At 49.8% G+C, this 24,021-nt stretch overlaps 1 protein-coding gene across 1 annotated transcript; it reads right to left on the minus strand.

Annotated features, from left to right (window-relative positions):
* Positions 1-808: 808 nt before the first annotated feature.
* LOC101826766 (keratin, type I cytoskeletal 19) lies at positions 809-5,444 on the minus strand. The gene is made up of 6 exons (XM_005087368.4): positions 4,926-5,444; positions 2,407-2,489; positions 2,047-2,203; positions 1,596-1,757; positions 1,358-1,483; positions 809-1,232 (listed from the first exon to the last, which is right to left on the minus strand). The coding sequence occupies exons 1-6, from the start codon at positions 5,352-5,354 to the stop codon at positions 978-980; spliced, it is 1,212 nt and encodes a 403-aa protein (XP_005087425.1). The 5' UTR covers positions 5,355-5,444; the 3' UTR covers positions 809-977.
* Between the last annotated feature and the right edge of the window lie 18,577 nt (positions 5,445-24,021).

The raw sequence follows: 24,021 nt of genomic DNA on the forward strand, positions 1-24,021 counted from the left end.
GGCGTGTGGCCTCCACCAGAGGTTTAATGTCTCTGAACTCATTCCCTGCTGTATAAAATGCAGCTCATCCTATCTCTGGGGTTGTTTCTATTAGTGGCACATAGTAGATGCTCAAACTGCATTCATTTCATACACACACCCCAACCCGAGGGAGTAGAGTGCAAAGAAAACTAAGTCTGGGCCTGTTTCAAAGCCCACTTCTGAGGGTGGAATGAAGCTCCAGCAACAGAGTTTCTTACTGCACAAGCATAAGGACCTGAGTTCAAATACCAGCACCCACGGGAAAAACTGGTGTGGGTCCACAAGATGATTTTGCGGGTAAAGGCAAGGGCCACCGAGCCTGACAACCTGCGTTAGGTCCCGAGGACACATGTGAGTAGAAGGAGAGAAGTGACTCCTAAGAGGTGTCTAACCTTCGCATCCACACAGCAGCACGCTTGTTCGTACACACCTACACATTCTACATAAGTAAATGTAAAAAGAACAAACCAGGTGTAGCAATACACATCTGCATTCTCAACACGAGACGGTGATTACAGAAGACATCTAATGTTGACCTCTGCACACACACACACACACACACACACACCTCACTTTTGCCGCGTATTATAGCAGTTACACATGCAACCAACCACTGGACCTCGCTAAGCCCCACTTTAGCTCTCTTAAATGGAGACAAGATCGCTGCAAAGAGCAGGCTAGATAAGTGACATGTACCAATGGGAATCACCATCACCATAGCAGTGTGTTCTTGTTCCCACTCCCTATCCTGGCACAGGATGGACTTGGTTCAAATAAAACAAGGGACTAAGGCATGACCCATCACTCCATGGGCTGAAATAAGCAAAGCGTCATTCTTCCCATGGAGGATAGTTTTATTGGCAAATCAAGGAAAGAGCTGGAGTAAACGTGTCACCCCAGTCAGGCCCCTCCCCAGGGGAGTCTCACTGGCAACAGGGCCGGAGCCCAGGAAAAGCTCAGATGGCCTTGGGGGTGGGCAGGTTGTTGTAGTGGGCTTCCTGGCCCTCAAGCAGGCTACGGTAAGTGGCAATCTCCTGCTCCAGCCTCGACTTGATGTCCATGAGCTGCTGATACTCCTGATTCTGGCGCTCAGTGTCAGCGCGCACACTGCTCAGCTGGGCTTCGATGCTGCTGATCACAGCCTGGATCTGTGACAGCTGGGCTGAGTAGCGGGCCTCTGTCTCTGCCAGCGTGCCTTCCAGGGCGGCTTTCTGAGGGGAGGGAAAGGGGACATGACTCAGCAGAGGCAGGTTCCTGAAGGCAGGCGCGAACACCAGCCGAGCTACCTGAGGTTGGAAGGGCGCACGTGTGCAGCGCATAGGGTGGAGACACACACCATGCTGAGCTGGGACTGTAGCTCAATCTCAAGGCTCTGGAGGGTACGTCGGAGGTCGGTGACTTCCGACTTGCTCATCTGCAGCTGCTCCGTGTGGCTGGCAACCTCCCTGTTCAGCTCCTCGGTCTATACCAAAATAATTCAAGGAGGAAATAAGCAACAGGGCTTATCTTTGTGTGGGCGAGTTCAGGGTCTCTCTCCTCACCACCTCCACAGGGTACCAACATCCTCTGCATACCCGAGTGATGAACAAGGTTTCAGCATCCTTCCGGTTCTTCTCCGCCATGACCTCATACTGACTTCTCATGTCACTCAGGATCTTGGCTAGGTCAATGCCTGGAGCTGAATCCACCTCCACGCTGACCTGGCCACCCACCTGGCTCCTCAGGGCACTAATTTCCTGCAGAGACACCACAGAAGTGGGCATGTCAAGACCTAAACATGCTGGATCTGGACCAGGCCACTCCCCCAGGCCCTGAGCCAAAGAGGGCTTATTTGGAGGTGCAGGTCTAGGAGCCAGCAATGTAGAGTAGATGTGACGGTCATCATGCCCTGCTGAGACTATGAGACTTTGATCACAAGCCGGGGCCGTACTGATAATGTAAGAAATAAGGTCATGGTCAGTGAGTCCAAGATAATAATGTCCCTCAGTTCTGGGACACTGTGGGCAGAAGGCCCACTTGACTCACCTCCTCGTGGTTCTTCTTCAGGTAGGCCAGCTCCTCCTTCAGGCTCTCGATCTGCATCTCCAGGTCAGTCCTGGCCAGGGTCAGCTCATCCAGCACCCGGCGCAGGCCATTGATGTCGGCCTCCACGCTCAGACGCAAGGCCTGCTCTGTCTCAAACCTTTCCAAGGAAATAGCGGCAGTCAGGCTAGTGCTGGCTCTGCGTCTGCCAACTTCCCCAGAATTTAGGAGGGGGGGAGTTTGCTTCAATCCAGCTGGAGTGGGGAAGGGCAGAGTCTAGCCCTCCACTGCATTGACAAATGCCTGGGATTGCTCCCAACCCATTGCCCTGGCTTCTGAAGTCCCCAAAGCAGGGCTACTTACTTGGTTCGGAAGTCATCTGCAGCCAGGCGGGCATTGTCAATCTGCAGGACAATCTTGGAGTTTTCAATGGTGGCGCCAAGAATCTGGAAGGGAGGAAGGAGGCCGGCAGTGGGCACCAGTTTGACAAACCAGTATTACCTATCCACTTTCTTCCCAGAGAAGGAGACAGATATGAATGAACAGTCCCACTCCCTCGATACTACCCACCAGCCTGTTCTGGGAGGCTTTGGCATGGGTCTACAGCCCCAGAGGGACACACTGTACAAGAGGCTGGATGAAGGGAGTCAGGCAAAGAGGCAAGTTCAGAAGGATATGTCTAAGCCCTGTGCAGGTCTGAAAGGTCTATAAACCTGAGACAAGAGGCATTAAGAATCACTTATCCCACTGGGGTGTGGTGGTGCATGACTTTAATCCCAGCATTTGGGAGGCAGAGGCAGGTGTATATTTCTGAGCTCTTGGCCAGCCTGGTCTACAAAGTGAGTTCTAGGAAGGCCAGGGCTACACAGAGAAACCCCGTCTTGAAAAAAAAAATAGAAGAAGAAGAAAAATCACCTATCCCAGTCTATACCCCACACTCAAAGCACATTCTGCCTTCTAAGGGGTGGGGTGGGGTGGGGTGGGGCACCTTTCATTGATCGTCAAAGTGTGCCAGGAACCTTGGATACCTACCCTTCACAGTCACTTAGACTCACTCGTGCGTTGGTACCACCCAGTACAGAACTGGATATCCTGAGTTTCCCCAATCTGGAGACTCCCTGATCTGAGGGATTTGTTCAAATCGTCCACTGATTTAAAAACCAGGGCTCTGTGTTTTCAAAGATTAGGTCGTGACCGCTCATCGAGTCACCAGATCGCCATTTGCGTGATTTTGTTGCTGTTTTATGTTTTTGCTTCACTTGGTTTGACTTAGTTTCCTCTGGTTTGTGCTTTCTCAGTGTAGCTCAGCTGTCATTATCCTCATCGTCCTCCTGCCTCAGTTTCCTAATGCTGGGATTATAGGTATAAGCCACCACAGGCAGCTACACTGGCACTGGGGAGGGGCCGGGTATTGCAGAAAACAGCGCAGAATATAAATTTCAGAGGAGACCATTCACAACAGAGCAAGAAATGCTTCTAGGTACGTCTGCTGTGGATATGAGGGAGGGCAAACGGGACAGGCCAGAAGGAAGAGGGTGCTGCCTAGGACTTCAGCCGAGTTAAAAAGCACTATTCTCACAAAGAATAAATTAAAAAGGAAAGTTTTAAAAACTCAAAATAAAAAAGCACTCCACTCGCTGTTTGATTGGCATCTGAAACGTCTGTGCCCAACACCATGCTGGGTTCACACAGCACTGGGAAATGCTCTGGAGAGCTGCATGTTGGGAGAACTGGTGGGGAGGGAGTTGTTAAATGCCTCCCTGGTCTCTGGTATGTTTCTTCAGGACACAGCTCTTCCCTGGAAGGGAAGACAGGCCTGCGGCTCACACAGACCTCAGGGTTGCCTTCTCCGTACCTGGTACTCCAGGAGAGAGGTCCACATAAGTAGGGGCCATCATCTCTTCTTCTCATTTGCTAAAATATTTTTTAATTATTCTTTCCTCTTGTTTTTTTTTATGTTAGGGTTTTTTGTTTGGGGCTTTTGGGGGGGGGGACTCGTGTAGGTAGCCCTGACTAGCCTCAGGTTAAACAAGCATGGCCAGGAATTCAACCTTTAGCTCAGTGGTTCTCAATCTGTGGGTTGCAACCCCTTTGGGGTCAGCGAACTCTTTTACAAGAGTTGCCTAAGGCCATCAGAAAACACAGATATTTACAACAAATTACAGTTACGAAGTAGCAACGAAAATAATTTTACGGTTGGGGGTCACCACAACGTGAGGAACTGTATTAAATAAAGGGTTGCAACTTTAGGAAGGCTGAGAGCCACTGCTAATAGCCTCTACTTCCCGGGTGCTGGGATTACAGGCCTGAGCTACCATGCCTGACTAGAATTTTTTTTTGAGATGGGGGTTTTGCTATGCAGCCCCCAGCTCTCACATTCTTCGCATAGCTCCTTGCAAGCCTGGGTGGTCGCCTGGGCTGGAGAGGAGTGGGAGGAGCGCCGATGTGAAGAAAACCAGACAAGCACTGCCCGAGAAAAGAACTCTGAAAGCTCCCGGAAGAGGGCGGCTGGCTCAGGTGAACCAAGAGTCCCACACACTAATATCCTGCAGCACCCAGCTGAGGCTACGGCTCCGCGTCCCCATCTCTAGGCAGCCTACAGCTGTGTCGTGTTGCTCTCTCTTTGGATATTCTGGACCCTCTCTCTCCAAGGGCGTCCCCACCGGCTCTGAAGGCCCCACCCACTTACCTGTCCGTCTTGTTTTCTTCCACCCTGCCTCCACTCGAGTTCCAGGGTCCAGCCCAGACTTTCTGCCCCACCCTGCGGGTTCTCCCACGAAGTTGTAACGGATTTGCCCGCCCGCGGGCTGGGTTTCCACCACCTCCCCGCCCTGCCGCCCAACCCCAGCAAGTGCACCTCCCAGGGCCCCGCCGCTGCCCACCTTGTCGCGCAAATCCTCGATAGTCTTGTAGTAGTGGCTGTAATCACGAGAGGGTCCGGGCCCCTGCTTCTGGTACCAGTCGCGAATCTTCACCTCCAGCTCGCCATTAGCCTGCTCCAGGGCGCGCACCTTGTCCAAGTAGGAGGCGAGGCGATCGTTGAGGTTCTGCATGGTGAGCTTCTCGTTGCCAGCCAGCAGCCCATCGGACACAGCCAGGTTCCCACCAAAACTTCCTCCGTAGCCTCCGCCATAGCTTCCAGAGGACGAGGACACGATGCGGGTGGAGGATACGGACACACCGCGGCCGCCCGAACCCCCGTGGATGCTGGGTGCACGGAAAACACCCCCTGAGCCAAAGCGCACCGAGCCTCCGCCGAAACCCCCGAAGGAAGAGACGGCTGAGGACTGGCGATAACTATAGGAAGTCATAGTGAGGAGGAAGACTGCAGTGAAGCGACAGGGGACACAGACCTGAGAGCAACTGACCGCAGGAGGAGTGGCAAGGCCCTCACCTGGGGTTTTTTATGCCCCAGGCGGGAGGGGGATGGAGAGATTGCAGGGGCGGGAATTTCCAAGCTCCTGAGTACAAATATGGGCGATCTCCCCATTGGTCAGTTCCTGGCGACTCTGACCCTGCCTCTCCCCTCCCAGGAGCCAGAGGCCCCAGTCCTCCCCAGAGCTGCCCCACCCCAGGCCACTCCAAAGCTACTGCCAAGACAGCACGTCCCTATTCTGGCTCTTTAGCCCCCCCCCACTACACAGGCTTAAACAACACTGACTTCCGGAATGACAGTATCACCCTGGCCCTTTAAAACCTCCGAGAATTTGACACCCTCAGAATCGCACCCCTTTGAGCTCCCACTCAGTGACCACTCTGAGAGTGCCCCCTTTGGAATTATGTTAATAAATCCCTTCATCCTGTGATCATACACACACACGCACACCAGATTTCTACACACCGCTAGAAATAACAGCCTCTCAGAATCCCCTGGTGGCAGAGACCACCACCCTAACTCCCCATTAGTTCCTTCTTGATGACGACAGATTCCTGTTCCTTGACTGTCTGAGACAAAGTTGCCCCACCCTGCTGTAGCCATGCAAGGCCCTAGATGACAATAGATACAGCTGCAGGAAACTCTGGGCCACCAAAGTGCTTCTTCACAGTACTGTAGGTGCTTAATCCTAACCGCCAACATGGTTTTATCCAGCTCAGAAACTCATCCCCACCCCCACCGGGACATCTCCACCCTCCCTACCCCAGGGTCAAGATGCACTTAACAAGACCTCTATTGAGTTTCTTCAATAGTCCCATGATGAGCACTCTGAATCTGGCAGAGGCCGATCACTTGCCCATAAGGCATTTGGCACCTGCCACCCAGAGAGATAAATAGAATGGAGCCCCTTGAGCAGTCCTGAAGAGGGTCAGAGTGTGTTGCGATGGTGCAGCCTGAATCCAGTGGCCCTCGGACACTCCTAGAACAGAGGTGAAGGAGAGAGTGACTAAAATCAGCAACACAAAGAGGACCATTCTAGAATGGAAGGAGCCCTTCTGCACACCCAGTCCGCAGTGTGACAATTCCAGATCTCTCTGGATCTCTTCCTTGGGCCAGGCTCCCTGATACGCACTGTGGAGACACTTGAACAGCTTCACCCCCCAAGTTCCTGCCCACCCCATCTCACTAGTCCTTAGTAGTGGTACTGTCTAGTTTTGTCAAAGCTGTCTCTGTCTCAGGACAGAGATCACGTGCCTCCTGAAGGGGGAACTAGGGCAGGGAGAAGGGCCAGCTACTCCCTATCTCCAAGCCTCAGTTTCCCCCTGTGAAATGAATGAAGATGAATGAAGAGTATTCAAAGTCGGCTCTTTTCTTCGTTGTATCAGCTGGTCTTCTGTGACTAAATGAAGAATTGTTCCTCTAAAACCCAGCACACTGTCTTCTAGCCACCATCTTCTCCAGGAAGAAGGCAGCAACAGTACTTACACACACACACACACACACACACACACACACACACACACACACACACACCACCCTACCATAACCGTGAGTGACTGTAAATTAAGGAATCGGTTGTAGAAGGACTCTAAGGAGCCCCAGACCAGTCAGGAAAAGGGTGTGGTTGAATCTTCATAAAGGTTTTAGTGGCTAGGGTTATCGAGCCACTGTGAGTCATTCCTTATCTGGCCCTGAGGAGGAGGCCGGCTCCCTGGGGGAGGTGGAAGAAGAGATTGACCAGATTGTTACTAACTTCTAAGCCCCAGCAGCACCTCTGATATTCCAGCCTGACTAAGGGGTCTCAGGAAGGGACTTTGTATCCAGAAACAAAGACTAGGAGGGACAACAGTGCCAGGAAGATCACTGTGTTCTCAACTCCCTCGGATTCAAAGGAGGTTTCTATCAACTCCTGCCAGGGTGACACTACCCTGAACACAATCTTACAAAGCCTTTTCATACCTCTTTGGAGACTACAACAGCCCAAAGAAAACAAGAATCTCTGCCCATTTGAAGATAAGGAAATCACTCCACTAGAGGCAGTAGCTTTGCCAGAGATGCACAGCCAAGATGTCCAGATTCCAACCTCTTGACCCCAGCCCCACACAGCCTGGGATTCTGAGTGTGAAAGGCTCTGTGCACCCTTCTAAGAATGCGCAGCCCACAAATAACTCTTTATGGTATCAACAATCAGCCCCAGACTGGCCTGGGGTCCTGTCACTGAGGGCCCAGCCAGAGAGAAAACCCTGCCCCCTCTCTCTGGTCTCAACGGTGTCCAACCCAGAGCTAAGCAGCTTGTGAAGGCCTTAATCAGGGTGCCTGGCAAACAGCACTCCAATAGCTTCATTGTTATTATTTTATCATATGTTATTAGTATTAAATAGTATATAGTTGTCATAATTATAATTACTAGTCTTATTGTCTAACTGTGTTTAATGGACCATTGGCTCTTTTGCCTAGTGACTCTTAGCAATAGCCCCCAAGTGACATGAAAGGCTGATCCAATCCAAGAGTGTCCAGAGAAGGTAAGGTGTCTTAGGTCACGAGCATACTGAAGAGCACTGAAATCACCTCCTAAGTTCTGGCTGTCGGGTAGAGACCCTACATCTCCATCAAGACATATTCTAGAAGTTTCTTCCACTTAGCAAAGACTTCTGTGTCTCCCAGGAGAACTGCTAAGGGTAAGAAACTTTCCTAATCACTGAGAAGACAGAGAAAGGTTTGGGGGTTGCTGGGAGTGAGAGCACCCAAGTAGAATGGAAGTGTGTGATGATGACAGTGACAGCATGGTGACAAAACAATAATGAAGGTGGTAAGGTGACAGAACATGAGCATTGCCAACCTCTACTGTCCAGGGCCATTGTGCAAAAAAATTGCATAGATTTCCTCAAGTAATCTGGTAAATTTTGTATTCTTGTCCCTATTTTATAGTCAAGAAAATTTGGGCTCAAAAGGCTAGCAACTGAACCAAAGTCCCATGGATAAGATGTGAACCTAGGCTTCAAGCACAGATCTTTAGCCCCCTGGAGCCACAGTCCCAGCCATTATGGCTTTTCTGATTTCACTGGACAGAGGCCAAGGTGCTTTCCTCCACTGGCCTGGAGAAAGCCTTGTCCAGTTGAGGAGGTCATGGTGTCACCCATGGAGGTCCTTATTAGTCCTTTCTACTTATGTACAGTCATTTGGTAAGTCACTGGACCATTGGAGCACAGTTCCTCCAAGTTTACCCAGCAGAGGAGATAGAGTTGTGCTATAGAGAAAAAAGGTAGACATGAGGAAAATTCACAAACTCAGCCGTAGACTAAGTTAGCCTGTTACCTAAGGGACCATCCTCTTCCCCAGGGACCATCAACACCGAGCACTCAGGGTTCCTCTCACCCTGCCATTCACTGGACATCCACCAAACCCCTTCATCCATACCAGGCATGTTGCTAGGTTCTGAGATAGGTGTGAACACAAGCTTTTCCTGTCACTAAGAGCCTGCTTTGATGAAATGGTGGCCCACACCTGTGATACTAGCACTTGGGAGACTGAGGCAGGATAATTGCTGTGTCTGAAGTCAACCTGGCTATAATCTAAGATCTGTCTCTCAAACAAGGAGGGGCAAGAAAAAAAGAAAAAGACAGAGAGTAGATTGGATATGCATGTCTAGCGTTAGCCTCTTTCTAAAGCCATGGAGAGACAAGAGAGATGGCCTAAAGAGAGTAAGGGGCTGCAGAAGATGAGAAATCTTTTCGAAAACGGGAGGTGTAGTAGGAGAGACTCCAAGACCTAAGGTGTAGGAAGAGAAAAGAGCAGCAAACCCAGAGGAGGTGGGGAATCCAGAACACCAAATCTCTGGAAGTTTCTATAAGCAGCACCGGGCCCCCCACTTAAACCCCATCCCCAATGAAAGAAGCCAAGTGACCACCTCTCTCCAGTCCAGGAATATGTGCAAGGTTCACTTTTCCCAAGTCAGTGATGAATGCAAAGGGGTGGTTGGTTTGGTTGGTTGGCTGGCTGGGTTGGTTGGTTGGTTGGTTGGTTGGTTGGTTGGTTGGTTGGTTGGTTGGTTGGTTTTCTGTTTTGAAGACAGGATCTCATGTAGCCCAGGCTTGTCTCTACCTCATTGTGTAGTCACAGATGATCTTGAACTTCTGATCCTGTTGCTTCTATTTTCCAGGTACTGAGATGTCAGGTGGGCTGAAGAGATAGTTCAGCCATTCAAGGCTAGGCTCACAACCAAACGTATAAGAGATTTCAGGCATACCCCAATATACTTGGTTTATGCAGTGCTGGAAACCTAATGCAGGGCCTGGTACACCTTAAGCAATCGTTCTAGGGACTGAGTCACATCCCCCAGTCAAAAATTACAGAATTTCATCTCATCAAGTGTTGGGAAAGCTGCAGGGAGATGAACTGACAATCCTTTGACAGGTAACTTCTCGGGGTCTTCTATTTTTAAAAACTCCCACAAGCCACCTGGTTGACTCTTCTTATTTGCTCCCAGAGAATGCCTTGCAATGTATTCAGGAAAACACACAAAAGGAAGGGTCTTTGAAGCCTGGTTGCAATAAAAGACAGAAACAATTGCAAGTGAGCAGACAGCTAAGTACATAACATCTAGGGAGGGACAGGGGCGGAAATCAAATAGAATGAGTAATGTCAACATACAGCGACTTGGAAAAGCCTAAGAACGAGTTGCTGGGTATAATAAAAGCAGAGGGAGGCCATGACACACACTATGACAAATGTCCCTTGGCATATGGTTGAAAGATGGCTTTTTTTCTGCAGGTCCGTATGAATACAGATGTAAGCACGTCGATAAGAAAAGGACAGACTGGTTGGAGAGATTTCTCTGGGGAGATGCTGATCGGAGGGCAGAAGCTGAAATCGGTCTATGTGGTTTTCATCTTTGCAAGAATGTGTTTGCGTGTTGTTTGCTTATTTAAATACTGTCTAAGAAACACTGTATAGTTGACTTGTAGATCTGGCTATATTCAGGGCTGAGGATGGCTCTGTTGGTAAAGAGCATGCTTACTATACAAGCATGAAATCCTGGGTTAGAGCCTGTGGTGGTTGGAATGGGGTGTCTTGTAAGTCTTGGGCATGTTAATTTTCAGTGCCCAGGTGCTGGTACTGTTTGGGAGGGAGCTTAGAAAGTATGGCTTTATTGGAGGAACTATGTCACTGGCAGAGGTTTCAAAGCCTTGTACTATTCCCAGTTTGCTCTCTCTGCTTCATGCTTGCAGTTCAACATGTGAGCCCTCGGCTTCTGCTCCAGATGTCAGGTCTGCAGCTTTCTGCCCTGTTTATCCACCATGAGTGACACTTACCCCTCTGGAACCATAAGTCAAATAAATCCTCCCTTCTATAGGTTTCCTTGTGGCGTTACATCACAGCAATAGAAAAGTAAGTAACAGATCCAAATAAGTCCCATTAATAGGAAAATAAAGCCAGGCATGGTAGTGCAAACTTGTAATATCCATGCTAGAAGGCAGAGACAGGTGGGTCCCTGGGGTTTGCTGGCCAACCAATCTAGTCTACTCCATACCAATGAAAGACCTTGTCTCATAAATACATAGAGGATACATACATACATACATACATGCATGCATGCAAACATATGAATGGCTCCTGGAGAACTGAAGAATGAATGATACCACAGTTGGCTCTGGCTTCTGTGCCTATGCGCATATGTGCACATACACACACATGCACACACACAAAGAAACACTAGAACTGCTACATTCAATACAGTATCACCCTGTTCCCTCACCAAATGCACCCCTGCATCACATAAGTCTTGATCTAGTAAGGAAGCAGGGTATTCTAGAAAGAGGAACAGGCATGGGAAGGAGAGATCCCCTGGCCAGTGCTGGGTCTTTGGAGCTGGTTTTACAGGGAAGATAAAGTCCAGATAAAGTCAAGAGGGGATTGGAAACATCTGATAGTAGGAGTTTTTCAGGCCCCTGGCACTTTGACCCAGAGGAAGACGCCTTCCCGCTCTGATTCCCCAAGAGTCAGAAGCAATATTCACATTATCGGTCCCCTTGGGCATTCCCACACTGGGCAGGAAGGCTCCCGGTAGTCCTTTTGAACCCCACAAGAATGAAGCTGGCACAGGCCACAGTGTAACCTGCGTGGGCCTGCAGCCAGCAGACACCATGTTGGCACCTGAAAGACATCCCTGCAGAGACTGTATGAGAGAACTGAGGAATCTCTGAGGCACTGGAGTCACCACATGGGCTGTCATATAGAGCTATCCAGCTAATAATATTTAGACCACAAACCATCAACATTCCTCCCAGTGCAGGAACAAGAAACCCAAGGTTCAGGTAAAACTTATTTACCAGACCATAACTGACATAGAAGCCTTAATAAAGAAACACATACACACACACACAATTTGAGGGCTAGCACAATGGCTTAGCAGTTAAGAGCATTTGTTCTTGTAGAAGACCTGGGTTTGGTTCCCAGTACCCACATGGTGGCTCGCAACCATCTGTAACTCCAGTTCCAGGGGATCCAATGCCTTCTTCACACTCCAAGAGCACCACGCACACACGTGACATACATACATTACAGGCAAAATACACACACACACATATGTATATATATTTTTTTTTAATTAAAGAATAGAGCAGAGGAATGAGGTCCTTCTCCATCAGGAAGAGAACTGATCTAACTTGGCCTAGTGGGTTACTTGTGTGGGGTGGTATTTTCTGGAACAGGGTTCAAAAGAGCAGCTTTTATCTTGAGGCAGTAAATTTGATAATACCACTCATCTCTCTGAGACCAGCCCTTTGAGGTGAGGCACTGGGGGCCATTGGGGGCTAAGTCCTAATTGTTAGTGTAAGGCGTGAGAAGCCACTGGATCAGACTCCAAACAGTTACGGTCTGTCTGCTGGAGAACGGGGAATTTCCATTCCTGTCTTGTCTGCTCAAGGACATACCGAGACTGGGTGAGTGGTATCCTGGGAACTCAGGGGTCAATAATGGCTCATCTCAGGTACTTCCTGCAAGAGGGATCTGGAAGAGGGGACAGGGCAGATGCTGTGAGTCAGAATGGCCCGTGGTGTTCCTTTATGAGCCCTGGGGAGAAAAAAGCAGTCTGACCAGAACCAGAGCAAAGGTGGAAAGGAGGGAGGGAGGGAGGAAGGGAAGAGGGGGAGCCATGGGGTGCCACACTGCACATTCTAGAAAGGTAGAGTGGATGTCACCTGAGAAGGGACAGGCTCCTCTCCACACAAGGCCCAGCTCTCCTCGGCCAGAGGTAGCTCAGCCTCACCCTCCCCTGCTCTATGTGGGCCTTATTTGGAGGCCCTGACCTGCCCCAGGCCAAGGCCTCTGTGACCTGGAAGGAGGTACAGGGTCTGCCAGACTCGGAAAGAATGGTAACCCGGAGCTGCCCTGATTGCCTGCAGGTTCTTCTCTCTCCCTAGTCAGCCGTCTTCCCTCCACTGGGGCCTGTCCTGGGGAGTGGTAGGGGGGGGGAGAGTGGGGGGGGGTGAGACATGCTGACTTGCTAGAGACAAAGACTCCAGGACTCTGAATTCAAGAGCTTTACATTTTAAGACTAAGCCCACCAAAGAAGGTGACAGTCCTGTCCCGGAATTTCAGTGGACTTCCTAATCTATGACAAAAGAAACTCCTGGCCACCAGGTGCCTTAGTGAGCCTCCAGAGAGCCCCTACAATGTGGTGAAGACCTTGAACTGAGGGAAGCAAGCACCCAGTTTTCAGGAGAGTCCAGGTCTGTGGCCTGCCGAATTCTCTCTCTACACACACACACACACACACACCACACACACAACACACACACACAAAACACACACAGATATATACCACACACACACACACACATACACACACCACACACACCACACACATGCACACACACACCACACACACACACACACACGTACCTGTTCTCCCTGGCCCCCTCCCTCCGCCATTACCTGGGCCACCAGTTCCCTGTGGTTCTGCTCCACTCAGAGGCAGCATATCTGCTGAGACCCTTGGGCTGGGTTCCTTCTGTCCCCATTGCCCCCTGAAACAGCCTGACATGTCATAGGCCTCTAGCTCAGATAGACTCTAGCCCCAGGCTGACCCCAGGGCTCATCATACTCGGCAGTCATTTGCTGGGGCAGAGGAAGAAAGAGACCCTTTAGAAATGAATATAGCATTGCCTTCTTTGTACCAGGTACCTTCTAGACCCAGGCAAAGCTTCCTTGCCTGCTGGAACTCATTCCCAGGGTGGCATGTGGGAAGTCGGGGTGATGGCAGGGCTGAAGGCCAGGCCACTGAGGGAGGTCAGGGTGACCTAGGAATAGAGACTCCGTGAGGAGCCTTCTTCTCTCCTTGGGGGCGCCTCGCCTGGAGAGTCCCCGTGTGGGAGGGAAGCCAGGTGTGTTAGAGAAGCATCTCCCAGACCACCAGCGGGAAGTGTGAGCCAGGTCGGGGTGCAGGAGGTGAAGCCACAGGAGGCTGGGTCGGAGAACTGGGGCTCTGCCATCTCGTTAAGGAGATGAATGTCCTTCTTCAAGGAAAGGGGAGCACTGGGGAGCCCTCATATGCTCTCTATGGCATTGACTTCAGGACAGGAGGTAAAAACGAAACCTGGAGACCATGAGGTATGAAAAGGACTGGAGCTGGTGGGAGACGGCCGAGACCTGGAGGATACCGTGAGGACCCTGCCTGACATTTGCACTGATTTGAGTGTGTGATGAATCCAATTACCCCCACCCCAGGAAGACGGCGGTGCCCCTGGGGTATTCCCAGATCTGCTTTGGCAGGGCCTCAGCAGAACTAGGTTCCCTTCTCCGAGGACAATGCTCTCTGTCTGCCAGTGTTGATGCCCACCATGGCAATGGCGGGACATCATCTGTCCAATAGGTATTCAGAGGAGAAAAACCCAGTCTGGCTGCAAGCTCGTAAGTGGGACCAGAGTGGCAGAGGGTGTGGAGGAGAAGGGGCATGCCTACGAACAGCTGGTAGACACTTCGGTGACTGTAAAGACAGAATACTGCACCCCAGGCCTAGCTGCTCCTGGCTGCTATGAACTTCAATATAATTCATCACTCAGGAACCTGGCTTCCTGGAGCTGGAAGCAGCAGACTGCTGGGGGCTGGGACCTGAAGACAAAGGTGTCTTCTCCCAGAGAAAGAGCAAGTGGTGAGGTGCTTGCCCCATGCTGGGCTTGGTGTCCGAGAAGCACTTTGAACAGGGCACACTGTACCTTGGAAGGAGGCATACCCATTCATAGACACGGGCACACGGAGCGCTAACAGACATCAAAAGCTCATGGATTCCTATGAGCATCTCCCACCCATTCCAAGCCGAGTCTTTCCACAGCAGCCTCACCCTCACCAGGACCAGGTACTACTGAGGCAGCATCAGGGACAGCAGGGATCCACCAAGGACCCACATTTCAGAAGCTTCATCTGGTCTCCCCTGGGTCATTCCTGCCTGGTAGCTGCATCCTCCAGGGAAATGCCCTGGGGTCAGGTATGGAGTGTTCTGCTCACACAGTCTGGGAGTAGGCAAAGGTTTAGGATTATGAACCTTCACCAGAGATACCCATCCTAACCAGCCAGCCACCCCAGTGAACACACAGCCTGCACTTGGGTCCTAGAACACACAAGCCAAAGAGACTTCCCACAGCCAGACCTGTGCCTGCTGGGCTCAGGATGCTGGTTCTGAGCCAGGGAGGGGAGGGCTGAAGTGAGAATACACGAGGAAAGGGAGGAGGGGAAGGGAGAGGATCCTACGTTCCCACGCTTGCCAACCCGGGTCTCCTTGTCCTTATCCTCACCTTGCATTGAGAAACCATTGTGTTAAGTAAAGTAACCTAGATTCAAATGACAAATACCATGTTTTCTCTCGCATGTGGGTCCTAGATTTTCGTTTTATTCATGTGAGCCTATGTGAGGAGGTACAGGTCATGAAACTAGGAAGTGACCATGAGAGGGAAAGGAAGTGGGGGAAGGGGGATGGGGTTGGAGTGCGTAACAGGAGAGCAGGATGGAGCTTCACCCCGACACTGACACGTGGTCGCACTGACAGACACATTGACTTACATCACACAACCACGCAAGCATTCGGGTCTCACTGTGATGCGTTCAGACACACATTTGACACCCGTTTCCACACATACTCAGAATACACTGCTCTCCTGGCATCGGTGCTCACACTCTCATACTCACGCATGAGCACGTATTCACACTCACTGTTGCATTCATACGCTGAGGCACACACTCACTCTTGCTGACCTACTTGCTAACATTAACATGTGGACACACACTGTCACACACACTGAAGCCCAAGCTCACACTCACCACTGAGAAACAGTAACAACTCACATGCTCGCATGCTCATACCTTGCCTCACTTATACGCTGACACATGCTCAGAATCAGACACTGAAACTTGTTCTCTCACACATACACACACACACGCATTAACACACACACATTAACACGCTCAGACTGGCATATGTATGCACACAACACATACAGGCACATCGCACTCTGACATGATAAAACACACATCAACATACATTTTGACTCACACATACAGCCACACACACTGGTACACATTATTCATACTTGCACAATGACACACATATTCGCATGTTCATACCAAAACACATGCTTACATTACACACTTACATTTCCACAAACGCTCACGAACACTAGCACATAGTGACACGCACTCACTCATACAAACTGATAGGGTCTTCCACACTGACACACACTCACACTGATATAAACATACACACACACACTGACTGGCATGTTCACACACTGACATACTCATACAAACACTAACATGTTCACTCACTGCCTTAAGCTCACACAACTCCAGAACACACCTACACCAACACATCTTCACATGGACACACACTGAAACTCATGCATTGATGAAAACACCCTCACATCCCCCTATGGGCACACATAATGGATTTATATTTGCACATTCCCATGTTTACATGTATGCACACATGCACACAAATATATCCATATACACATACACACAGGCATACATACATAAAAGGACACACAAATATGCACATATGCATGCATACACATACATAAAGGCACATGTACACACACATAAATACTAATGCATGCACTCACACACAAGCGCACATGCATGTGAATAGACACTTATTTGAACATACATACACACCAATAAATACATATGCATACACAAACACACATACTGATGCACATATATACCCACACACCCATTCACACATATGTTCACATGCACTACATGCTAATATATATATAAATGCACAAACACATGTATACACAGACACACACACATACACACAGGCCTGTACCTAGACACATATACACACACATACATATACATATACACACATGCTAGGACACTTGCACATGTGTGTACATGCACATACACAGCTGGATACACATACATTCACACAAACACATGCATGTGCAAAAGTACATATACATACATGTACAGATACACATGTACACTTATTCAAGTATACACACACATTCATACATACGCATACACACTCCTCTTCACACAAACATGCACACACACAAAACATCACTTGTTCGTTTTGTAAATCCAGCTTCTGCAATATTTTACTTCGGTTCACTACATCAGCACAACCTCAGGTTTATAGATCAGAAAACTGTGTGAGAGGGAACAAGGATCTCTCTCTCTCTCTCTCTCTCTCTCTGTCTCTTTCTCTCTCTCTCTCTCTCTCACACACACACACACACACACACACAGTGGGGCTCGGCTGCTTCCTCTGAACCCAGGCTGCCTGTCCACAGGGGATAATTTCCCACCGTGGATACCGGAAGCTCCATGAAGAGAAAGGCAAGTACTGGAGGCTCCTGACAGAAGCTGGTAACAGGCCAGGTACAGAGAAGGGCAGGGTGGAGCTGTGGGGACTCGGGAGAGAGGCTGTCTGAGCTGGGAGCCAGGCCTGGGTCAGCAGGAAGAGTATGCTGGATGGAGGAGGACACCTGAGCAAGAGAGGGAAGTTTCAGTCAGTGATTCAGGGGGTGACCACACTGGTGACAGATGACCCTGAAGACACAGGCTGGAGACATTTGCCCTCCCTGTGAACTGACGCCATTGTGGGTGACACACACAAGCTTGCTGGAATCATCCCGGCTCCTCTCCGCTGTGGTGACCATGAAACCTAAGTCCTTTGTGTCTGCTGAGTTCAGTGAGGAACAGGAGTGGAATTTAAGCTCGGCAGATCTGGCCCTGCACCCTGAGACGTAACCATTGTGCCAAAAAAACAACAAGGGCCGCAGAGGCTGCAGACATGGAAGCTCAAGTCACTGGATTTTACCTCCCCACCCACCCACCGAAAAAGCCAGAAGGCAGCACACACGAAGCTTTAGGTGAGTCAGTCAGCCAGGTGTGAGCATCCTGAAGCTGGGGACATGAAATCTGTGCCTGCCTGATTGCTGTCTGTCCCTTTATCTGAGTCCTTGTGATCCCAGCAAAGGCTTTTGCTCGGTATTTGTTGAGCACACTGAACTCACATGGGGAAGGAATGAGTGACACTTGACAGAAATCTTTAACAGAGTTTCTCAAGGGATTAACTCATTGACGTCAACCGACCCAGACGAAGCGTAATGCACCATCGCCGCAAGCCAATGTGTCAACCTATAGCCATGCTGTATCTAATATTCAAGGTGGGATTCACATTAACAAGATGGCGTTCGACCTATTTGCTGTTCCCAGCATTTGCTTCCCGTGACACACCTCGCATGTGTGTTACTCTAGGTCAGGGGCACAGAGAAGTGTATAACTTAAGGTTACAACTATGCATTAACTTACATTGTAAAAGCTGATTACATGGAAAAGCCAAGCCAAGTAAGATTGGTTGTTACAGTGTTCTATTAAAGACCGGTTGAACAAACAGACTGAGCACATAATAGGATGGCCATCTTAAGTCTTAAGTGACCTCAGGGTGTATCATTAACTCAGCTGTGAGGTCCAGCAGAAGTTCCAGTCTCTTTGAATGAAAGGGATATTTTCAGAATATGGATTGTCACAAGTTACATTTTTTGTAAATGAGGTTACATATTTAATAATTCTAATTGTATTTGGTTTTTGTTTCGTTGCTTGGTTTGAGACCAGGTTCCCACTCTGTAACCCAAGTCGATCTCATCCTCCTGCCTCAAGCCTCCCAAGTCCTGGGATTACAGGTATGCAGCACTACATCTGGCTAACAACTCTGAATTTTTATTAAACTCAGGAAGTCACTCAGAGATTCCAGGAATACCTGTGAAGCTACTGAGAAACATGGGAAAGACCAGCAATCAGCATCAGGAGAGGAAGCCACATTAGCTTAGCCAAGTTTAGGATGTGGACTATGGAACCAGTTGCACACCCAGTACCCCCTCCCCAGAGTGACCTTGGGTTCCTTTGCCCAGTTACTGAATCATCACACACTGAAAAGGTGGGACCTTTTTTTGGAAGCTAACAATTTGCTTTGCTATAGCTTTACAGATGTTCACTGAAGACACAAAACCCCTCGATTTCCAAGTGTGATGGCTCACCTGTAATTCCAGTACTTGGAAAACTGAGGCAGGAGGATTGCCATGAGTTCAAGACTAGCCTAAGCCAGCTAGTAAGTTCCAAGCAAACCTGGACAATGCTATGAGACCCTGTCAAGGCCCCAAGGTGCTTGAGCTTCGTGTTTGCATTAAGTCCTCTTGTCCGGCGAGCACCATGCAAAGCTTGGCCCGGCAATGTGATATAAGCCATGGGTTTTGCATCACAGGTAAAAAAGAAACAAAACAAAACAAAACCATACTTCAGGAAATGAGTTCTTCTGTAATGAGCCTTAGGCAAAGCTGTGTGCTATTTACTCCAGAGAGACATACACTCATTCACAGAGCAAGCAGCTTGCCACTAACCCATGTTTTCGGCGCCTCTGTTTGCAAGGCGTGCAGATATGCAAGGAGGCATGGGTGAAAGCTGCCTCTCCTGAAAGTGTCACCTCTCACCTCGCAAGGATATTGCAAGCCATAAACCAGATAACACTAGTGAGAGTTCACGGGAATATGAGGGATCACACTGGAGGAGATAAGACAAGGAGGTAACTAACGAGAGGCAGAGATGGAAAGTGAAGAATGTGCAGCCTCTTTCAACATAAAGCGTGGAGGTGACAACACGGGGACATACTCACAATCCTTGTCATGGGCCGAAGGCTGAAATCCTCAAGCCCAGTGAGGCGCCTACAAGCAAGAAAGACACCAGCAGCCATGGAGGGAAAGACTATGAAGACAGCTCCCACCAGAGGATATGCAAACCGCACTTAAAGACATGGAAATACCCAGCTTCACTGTCAAGAGGAGACATGCAAACTCAGATTGCCAGGAAATCTCACTTTTCACTGGTCAGACATGGCAAGGGTTGTGCAGGTGCAGTGGTTTGGGCGTGGCAGTGTGAGTTTGGCAACCCAGCGCCTGGGAAGGGGAAGAAGGAGAGTTGGTGTTTAAGGGCAGTCTGCACTACATAACAAGACTCAGTTTCAAAAACTTTAAAATAAGTAAATATATAGGTGAAGGAAACAAGATATTGATAGCTTTGTATTTGTTAAGGATTTAGGGAACTGGACATCACGCATTTCCTTGACTGTGATAAAAAAACCAGTATAACTACATTCCAGTGTGTATCAAAAAAATTGTTTTGAGAAAAGCTTTCCCTTTTTTCTTTTTTCTTTTTCTTCTGAGACAGGGTTTTTCTGTGCATCCTTGGCTGTCCTGAAATTTGCTCTGTAGACCAGGCTGGCCTCAAACTCAGGGTTCAAACTCGTAGAGATCCACCTGCCTCTGCCTCCTGAGTGCTGGGATCAAAGGTGTGCGTCACCACTGCCTGGCTGTGTATCAAAATTTTAAACGTGGGCCTGAGAGATAGCTCAGCAGTTAAGAACACACACTGCTCTTGCAGGGGACCCGAGTTCAGTTCCCTGTATCCACATCAAGTGGTTCACAAGCATGTAACTTCAGCTCCAAGGGATCTGACACTCTCTTCTGACTTCCATGGGCACGTGCGCATGCACACAGACTCTCTCTCTCTCTCTCTCTCTCTCTCTCTCTCTCTCTCTCTCTCTCTCTCTCTCTTTCTCTCCCTCCCTCTCCCTCTCTCTCTCTCCCTCCCTCCCTTACTCCCCTTCTCCCTCCCACTCTCCCTCTCTTTCTTAAAAAGCAATCTTTTAAGGTTTAAATGCAACGCTTTCCATGTATTTATTGTAGGGATGAGCACAGCACATGTATGGAGACGGGGTTCTCTCCTTCCACCATGTGGGTCCTAGGGATGGAACGCAGATTGTTGGGTTTAGCAGCAAGCGCCTTTGTCCACTGAGACATCTCACCCTCCCTAAAGGTAATTTTTGAACCATTCGAATGTACCTTTGTAAAATGACACGTGTTCAAGAACATTCGCTGCAGTGTTGCTTGTATCAGTCAAAGACTGGAAAGGCCTGACCACCCACTCTGCACTGCCCCTGTGCACCGGTGTGCACCACCCACTGTGCCCCACCCAGGAACACCCGCGCATACCTCCCACTGTGCCCCACCCCTCCGCACTGGAGTACTAGGCAATCACCAAAGAGCAGTGACAACTCTGTGCGATGCCAGTAGGGAAGCTGTCCAATGTATTGTATGAAACGGGAAAGAAATATGGCAGAAAGCACAGCGTCAGTTACCATGTGTGATATTTCTTAGTGCGTTTGTTTATTATGGAGGATGGAGGTGTGGGAACACCAGCCACGTCACACCATGTGGGTCCTGGGAATCAAACCCAGGTGGTCAGGCTTAGCAATGAGTGCCTTTACCCACCGAGCCACTGGCCCTGGAATTGGCTGTCAAAGTGTTCTAGGGGAGCACTTATACACAGCTATGTCTGCAAATATGCCGGCATCTTCAGACGGCTACTGCAGAAATTGACGGCCCAGGAATGCTTCAGGGAGGGGAGTTGGGAGGCTGGATTCAAAGAGACTGCCATTCAACTCTATACACTTCGTAGTTTTGCGTTTCCGAATTGCATTATACACGCACGATCACTTCCATATTTGTAATATGTTTGTAAGAACAATGCCAATCAAATCATTTGATTTGATTACTTTTTCCGACAGGGTGTCACTCTGTAGCCCAGGTTAGATTTGAACTCCTGATTCTCCTGTCTCAGTCCCCCAATTTCTGGGGTTATAGGCATGCACCACTACACCAGGCTCAAACACTCCTCTGGGACAAGAAGCTTGAGCAGAGCTGGGATCCAGGCCTGGCCTCAGAAGGGGTTCACAGCCTCAGCCCTTCTGGATGTAGCAGCTGCAAGGGGCCTCCCTGACAGTTCCCTGCTTTCTCAAAGCAGCACACAGGAAGCATGGTTCATTTCCCCCATTGGCTCCTGCGCCAGCCTGCACTCGGAGCCAGCCCCTGCACCAAGTACAGAGCACAGAGACAAATGGGCTGCAGATCCAAGCCCCAGTGAACTCCCTACAGGGAAGGACGGTTAGTGGTGGGAGATAGAGCCACACAAAGAGTTAAAAAGCCAAGGCCATGCGGCATAGCAGTTAAGATTAATAAGTGACCATGTGGGAAGGCAGTGACAAGCTTGACCTTTGGAGTGCACCACACCTGGTTTGAGTGCCACTCATTAGCCTGGCCCAGTTGTATAATCTCCCCAAGCTTTAGTTTCCTCCCCTACAATATGTGGGCAATGATAAACTCAGCACAGCACAGGTTTCACACACAGGCCTTAAGTCAAAATGGTCCTGGTGTGAGACAGGTCTGCTAACTTAAAAGTGTGTCCTGTGAAGCCAGTACTTACACACACACACACACACACACACACACACAGCCTCAGTTTCCTCATCTCTAAAATGGGGCTAAAAGCACTGACCTTGCAGTGTTTGAGGGAGCTGAGTGAAAAATTATGTGTAAAGCCCACAGTCAGCCTCAGTGTTTGATAGCTACTTCTTACCGTCACCAGTGCGGGGACTGAGTGCCCATCATGCTAGAACAGAGACAAACCAAACAGCAGGAGTGGATGCTCCCACAAAGCCTGGAGGGAACCTACTCTCTCTGCTCACTATGCAGCAGGAAGGAGGGAGCTGGGATGGGTATGAGGAAGGTGTTTCTGACACAAAGAAAGCTACCCGAAGGAGCTTGGTGCAGGGAGGAAGAGAAGCCCCAGGTGAACAGGCAAGGGGCAGCTGGAGTCCTGAGTGAATGTACATGATTGACAAGACCTCGAATTCCTCAGGCCCGTGGGAATTGGCGAAGCCTTCCTCGGGTCCATGTGTGAATTCTGACAGAGTGTAGGGAAAGCATCTGCCTCCCCGCAGATGTTTACCGGCTGACTCTGCTCTCCTACAGACACCGCTGCGGGGACTGCTAATTCCTCCTCCTCCTTGTCCCATGCACAATAAACTCGCTGAGGCTCCAGGGCTGTCTGTAGCTGGCGCCTTTCATCAGCGCAAGCTCAGTGCTGCAGGATCTCATTTCTATACACGTGTCTGTGCGTCTGTCCTCTGTCATTCTCTGGTCATCCGTCAATTCAAGCCCTGAGCCACGCAGAGAGGAGCAGCCTGGCATGGAAAAAAGAAGTGGGGTGTTCGGATGCAGCTTGGGGTCAGAATATAGACTGTTAGAGGCCTCAGACCGAGAAGGCTGGAGAAAGGATGGGTGCTGCCTCTAAACCTGTGGGCAGTGGTGGCGCTGGAAGGCATGTTTGGATAGACAGTGACAAGAGTCAGAGAGGGATCAGCATTGAACAGTGACACTCTGGACACCCAGCCCACCAACCCCAGTCAGTCTTGATTTTATGTCTAAAATCACGGCATCTTCAGAAGGTGTCCTTCAGGAGGCTGTAGGACTGGGGATCACCTGTCTGGCTTCGGAGAGCCCCAATTGTCTGTGGCTTGTGTCCCCTTCCTTCTTCAAAGTTAGTATACAGTCCCTCTCTCAAGCTGGGCGTGCAGCTCATGGCTGCTGTCCCAGCACTCAGAAGGCTGAGGCAGAAAAATCAGCCGCGTGTTCCAGGCCAGCCTGGCTACAGATTAAGACCCCCATCTCCAAAACAAAACAAAACAAAACAAACTTCTCTGACCTTAGATGTGGTGCTTCCCCCTAGCCCCTACCCTAACCCTCAGGACACACTTGCCTGGGTCAAGCTGCTGGTCATGACTAGTAGGCTTTACAGCCCTGTTCCCCAAAGCCGAGCCTTCCTGCAATCACCCATAAGAGCTGGCATGGGCCACTTTCGCCCTCACGCCCAACCTTTGTTCAGCTGCTTCTCCCACCAGCTGGTTCTCCCCTCCTTCGCCATCCACGTGTCAGCGTTGCCCACCTCCAGTGCCATCTGCAGATGAGCAGCCCCCCAGAGATGCACATGTCCCGTGAATACACACCTCCCGGGGCTGTCTGAGACCTCAGCATTATACCTCCATCTCCCTGCACAGTGCAGCCAGCCCATAGACTCAGCCAAAGGGGGCTCGGAAGGTGATTAAGTTACACATCCTGAGACAGGGGGTAGACTATCTGCTTGGGTGCAATATGGTGACAAGGTCTTATGAGGCTGAGACAGAGGGCTATCAAAATCAGAGAGAAGAG

The sequence above is a fragment of the Mesocricetus auratus genome, unplaced genomic scaffold (genome assembly GCF_017639785.1).
Source record: "Mesocricetus auratus isolate SY011 unplaced genomic scaffold, BCM_Maur_2.0 Super-Scaffold_100007, whole genome shotgun sequence".
NCBI classification, from domain to species: Eukaryota; Metazoa; Chordata; class Mammalia; order Rodentia; family Cricetidae; genus Mesocricetus; species Mesocricetus auratus.

What these genes read in the sequence shown, in the direction of transcription:
- LOC101826766 (XM_005087368.4), bottom strand. Translation starts at nt 5,354, where the DNA reads ATGACTTCCTATAGTTATCGCCAGTCCTCAGCCGTCTCTTCCTTCGGG. An exon ending in AAACCTTGTTCATCACTCGG is followed by an intron (nt 1,484 to 1,595) that starts GTATGCAGAGGA and finishes ATTTTGGTATAG; the next exon opens with ACCGAGGAGCTGAACAGGGA. An exon ending in TACAGTCCCAGCTCAGCATG is followed by an intron (nt 1,233 to 1,357) that starts GTGTGTGTCTCC and finishes CCCTCCCCTCAG; the next exon opens with AAAGCCGCCCTGGAAGGCAC.